General features: G+C 39.3%; 1 protein-coding gene across 1 annotated transcript in view; it reads right to left on the minus strand.

Annotated features, from left to right (window-relative positions):
- Positions 1 to 5682, minus strand: part of Mtmr7 (myotubularin related protein 7) — an 85676-nt gene that overhangs the window by 14137 nt on the left and 65857 nt on the right. Inside the window, exons 8-10 of the mRNA XM_031339583.1 lie at positions 3585 to 3694; positions 2363 to 2488; positions 668 to 717 (exon numbers count right to left, since the gene is read on the minus strand). Of these exons, the coding sequence (XP_031195443.1) occupies positions 668 to 717; positions 2363 to 2488; positions 3585 to 3694 (286 nt within the window). The remainder of the gene's footprint in view (positions 1 to 667; positions 718 to 2362; positions 2489 to 3584; positions 3695 to 5682) is intronic.

A 5682-nucleotide genomic window follows, 5' to 3' on the forward strand; every position in this document is an offset into this window, starting at 1 on the left:
CATCGCTGTAGAAAACAACAACTGCATCGCTGTAGAAAACAAATAACTGCATCGCTGTAGAAAACAAATAACTGCATCGCTGTAGAAGACAACCAACTGCATCGCTGTAGAAAACAAACAACTGCATCGCTGTAGAAAACAAACAACTGCATCGCTGTAGAAAACAACAACTGCATCGCTGTAGAAAACAACAACTGCATCGCTGTAGAAAACAAATAACTGCATCGCTGTAGAAGACAAACAACTGCATCGCTGTAGAAAACAAATAACTGCATCGCTGTAGAAGACAACTGAATCGCTGGAGGCTCCTTGTCTCTTAATGCCACGTCAGGGCTTTTTCTTTATCTTTTTAATTTTTTAATCTTTTATTATTTTTTTACTGAACAGGTTTTTATATATTATGGCTTCTGGTTTTCTATTTTTATAGATTCTTGAGTGTGCAAATGAGTAAGTCTCTATAAATATAACTGTTTCTTGTACATTTTCTTAGGCTCTTTTCCTTTTATTTGTTTTGTCCTATTTTACTGTGTTTTTTTGTTTTATCTTCTTCTGTTTTATTACCATCCCTTAGAAGCCTGTTTGTTTTCTAATGAAAGGTAGAAAGAATGTAACCAGGATATAGTATCTTAAAAATAAATCTATAATAAAAGAAAAAAATATTGCTTACCTATGATTAAATTTATGTCCAAAGGAAATCCAGTCCTTTTCAATTAATACCTACACACACAAAAAAGAATAAAATATCATGGAAGCTTGTAAGGGAAATATAAGAGAAGCAAACTGATAAAAAAGGACTGAGTTACTGGGAGCAGAAGAGACCCCCACATGACAGAGAACAGGCTATCCAACAGGGAGGGTTCATTACTATAAGAGCACTTGATGTTCTTCAGAGAACACAGTTTCAGGCCCCAGCACCCATATGGCTCCTTACAACTGTGTATCACTCCAGGTCCACATGCACATACATACTTGCAAGCCTCTTATATAAAACAATAGTAAGTAAATCTTAAAAGAACCACATTATCCAGAATGTATCCAGAATGAAGGCCTTCTATATGAAAATTACAAGGCATGTGTGAGACTGCAGTAACTACCCAGAGTCCTCCTGTGTGACTGTGCTTGCTGTCATCTTGTTGGTTTGACAGCCATCATTACCCATCATTCTAGAGATGTGGAATACAGGTGAAATGTTCTCCAAAGGGCAAGTCTCAGGGAGTACTTCATGTCCCTTTCTCTCTACTCTTAACCTCATCTGTTAACCAACATAGAATACTGTTTTCTTTTTAACAAATGGTTAATGAAATAATTTGCAATGACTTCATTAATATCACTCCTTAGAAGTGATGTCTGCCCTTGGCAACTCTAAATGCTTTTTATAAATGTAATGGCTTCATGTGGGACGGTTCCTGTGTAGGAAAGAAAAGGGCTCATGGAATTCTGTACATAGGAAACTTGACGCTCTCAACTAAGCAAAGGCATCTAGTCTGCTCAGGAATACACTGAGGCTGAGACATTCATACCTCATTTGCCTAAAGTAATATGTTCTGAAGAAGTAGCTTGCCTCTTCTGCCTTGTCCCCAGGGTAACAGCTGACATGACTCATGACTCACGAAACCAGTCCAGTAATACAGACTTTTTTTTTTTTTTTTTTTTTTTTTTGTGGAGTTCCTGTCAGCCTCTGTCCCAAGCAGATTCAGGATCCACTGAAGTACTGTCTATCAAATTATAGTCAAGAGGCAGGTACCAGGTCACCTAGTCACCATAAAGCCCCTACTGACATTTGAAGGAATTCTGCCAGCTCATCCATAATCACATCCCAGACTACTGCAGCTAAAGTTAAAGTCAAATTGTGATGTATACCCAAAAGGTTCCAGCTCTCAAGATGTGTTCCCAATTCCAGCAAAGATAGAAAACACTAAAATTCAATACTATCATCCAGTTCTGTCAAGGACCACTTAAAAAATAGGAGTGAATGTTTCCTTTTTTCCTCCCAAGAACTATTTGTATGTACAATACTGAATTTTTTCCAAATGTTTGTTTCTCATGTTTTCTGTTGATATAGTCATACAATACCCCAACTTGAGATACTTAGGAGCATGTTATGTATACAAACCATTATTTTCCAAACTTTCAAATATATTTTAAATTGCTTCTGAATTCACACCTAGGAGCACTGAACTAAACTAGTTTTAACATCCTCAATATTAATGTATTTCAAGCCTGTTCCAATTTCTCCCCTTTAATCAACCTTGTTGATGTACTAGGAGAAGAGTGCTGATTAGACAAAAAACAAGATTCTAAGAATGAAGTGCACTGCTGGTCAAGGCTCTGCCTCACTCAGGAAGGCTCTCGCCGGACTCACCATGAATCCTTTCAGAGTCCGGTAGTAAGGGTCCAGCAGCAGGCTGGCCACCGAGCATACCTGGGCCGTTCTGTCCCAGCCATCAGAGCAGTGGACAAGCACACTTGCTCCTTCCTCTGAAACTGCCTGAAATGACAGAGTCACTGTGACCATTAGGTTTGGCTACAGACTAAGGGAATCAGCACTTAGGCCCAGCCTTCTCAGAACTAGCGGACAAAGCTTTTCTTTCTCATTACATATAAAAGCCAACATTCAAATCACTACAAATGAACAAATGTACTAAATACAAGTGTATGCATATGCAACATATCTTCAGGACCTGTCCCCAGCTCACCTGCAACACAAGTTAAGTCGTACTGAAATTCTGGGGTTTCTAAAGGCCTTTTCTAAAAAGGACATGTACATAGATTCTAATTTATCAAATTATGAAGTTAGAGATAAAAGAAAAGGCCAAGTAATATGTTCAGAGGAAGAGGAAGAAAAGGGAAAGACTATGCCAGAAACTATGAAAGAGTTCCTACTTGTTGTCACTTATATGCATCTTCAGCTGTCTTGCACTGGGAAATACAGTAATTATATAGCATTTATCACTAACTGAAATTATACTGTTGTTTATGTGTGTGTGTGTCACTTGTGTAAGACACTTGACTTCATACTGCTTACTACTGCCTCGAAAGCACAATGCCAGGTACTTAAACAAGGATGATTAGCTAATAAATGGCATCACCGTCACAAAGACATGGCTCTCTTTAGGCAGAAATCTAAGAGGAATTTATCTATAGAAAACTCCCAATATAATAGAATCATTAAATACTTTACATTAAAACATTTTATATTTAAAAAACAAAACAAAACAACTAGTTTCCATTAAAGTTCCAGCAAGGTCCTTCCAATGGTAGAATGGAATCTGTTAGCTTTAGCTTAAGTCATAAGCTAAGTCCCTATCATTGAGGTGACTCCCATGGAGTTGTACAGCCTCCTCTAGAAAATTCTTTCCTCTTCCCAGGATTAAATCTATGAAAGAGAATATTCTGGAAATATTTTAGCATTTGACCACTGTGTTAACACACAGTTATCTGCCCACTGCACTCTTTCACAAAATCATTTTCACCACATGAGGTCAGCAAAGCCTGCTACCCATGTGTGAATACAGGAGAGCCAATAGAAAGAGCCCTAGCTTCATGTCTAATCCCTTAATTTTTTTTCCTATGCCTTCACAAACCTTTGCAATGAAGATCCCTGCATCCATGATGGCTTTGATGTGCCTTAGCCAGCCTGAGTTCTCTAGCCCCCACAGGAAATCACTCATAGAGGGAGATTTAAGTTCACACACTGTAAGAAAAATTGTGTTACAAACATGAAATTAAGGCAATCTCTCATTCTATATGACCATACTTTAGAGTGATTTGTTAGCTTTAGTAGACAGTCTAGCTAGTCAATGATTATCCAAGTTTGTAAAATTAGACTCTATTGAATCACTTCAAATAAGGCTTTAAATGTTTTTTCTCTGATCATGAGACACACTGAATCTATTCTGAGAACAGTAATGAAAATCATTGACTGCTGCCATTGCAGAAGTCCAGCAGAGTGACCACTTACCGTTCTGGTGAAGGTATTACAGTTGTGCAGCACTTGCCTTAGGACGACTGGGGGTGGGGGGTTCATCACAATGCTGACTCTAGCAATTAACCAATTACAAAGGTTCACCACCTCAATGCTTTACATTAGGACTGTTGTAAGAACTCACAATGGAATAATCCTAAAAGCATTCCCTACATGGAAAGCATACAGCTCCTTCTGCCAGCAGCCTACTTGTGTACAGAACGAGGTCTATACCTTTGCTCCCAGCCCCGTGCATCAGGCCCTTTGACTAAAAGAAAGCTAGGATCCCAATGATATCTATCTTTATACATCCAAAGCAGGTATAAAGACCCTTCTAAAGCATTATCAACGAAAAATGATGATGTCAAGAACTCACCTTGTATTTAACACAAGAAACTAAAAGCCTTAGAGCTAATGTTCTATGTATCTCCAACATAGCACTTCAAACCTTACAAGTATCCATGGGTACAAAGACCTCTGAAGTCTTACAGATAAAACCGGGAAAATTAAATAGTGATCTATGGTTTTATAGACCCTAAATATATTCTGTGATGGTCTCATCCATGTAGTAAACACACAAAGGCCAGGGTGCTCTGCTTGCTACTTACTCACAACTGTCAGTAAGTGCTGTAGTGCTGAGTGATCTTACAATTGTTATTCATCCCCTTGAGCCTCAGTTTCTTCAGTCTTTTTTTTTTTTTGAGATAATTTAATTAATTACATCTCTTCCTTTTCCTCCTTTTAAACATCCCCATATACCTCTCTCCATTACCCTTCAAATTCATCGCCTATTTCTCACTCACTGTTACTGCAAGTGTGTGTGTGTGTGTGTGTATTCCTAAGAACAACCCTTTGTGTCCATTCAATGTTATCTGTATGTATGTTTTTAGAGCTGACTATTTAGTATTGAATAACCAACCAATGTGTATGCTCTTCCGAGGACGGGAGGAGACCACCTCTCCTACTCCCAGCTTTTCTTGGTTGTCTATAGTTCTTTGTGTACCACTGAGGCCCTGTGGACTTCTCCTTGCTGGACTGGCATGGTCATTAGTGCCATCCTTGTTCAGCCCACGTTTTGGTGGTCATGCTGGTGAGACCTTATGGGTGTAGCTTCTGATGTTACTAGATGACATATCTCACAGCAAACTCCCTGATCCTCTGGCTCTTAAGATCTTTCTGCCCCATCTTCGGCAGTGGTCCTGAGCCTTGGGTGTATGAGTGTTAAAGCAGAGATGTAATTTCAAAGTTAAACTTCCACATTCAAATTTAGGTCTTTGAAAATACTGTGCCATATATGGGAACACGTGGAAATTGTTAATGACAACATTTAATTCAGCAGATGCCTCCTGCCATGTATCCGATAACAAGAATTTCACTTTGACTTCCTGTAAAAGAGCCACACAGAAAAACCGTCAGCAGTTAAACTCTTAACCACACAGAAAAAATAACACTCAGATTCCCAGCACAAATATGAATTAAGAATGCTGTTTCGGGCTGGCGAGATGGCTCAGCGGGTAATAGCATTGACTGCTCTTCCGAAGGTCCTGAGTTCTGATCCCAGCAACCACATGGTGGCTCACAACTACCCTTAATAAGATCTGACGCCCTCTTCTGGTGTGACTGAAGACAGCTACAGTGTATTACGCTGGAGCCAGCGGGCCAAAGCAAGCAGGGCCGTACTGAGTTCAATTCCCAGCAGCCACATGATGGCTCACAGC

Source organism: Mastomys coucha, unplaced genomic scaffold (genome assembly GCF_008632895.1).
Source record: "Mastomys coucha isolate ucsf_1 unplaced genomic scaffold, UCSF_Mcou_1 pScaffold22, whole genome shotgun sequence".
Lineage (NCBI taxonomy): Eukaryota > Metazoa > Chordata > Mammalia > Rodentia > Muridae > Mastomys > Mastomys coucha.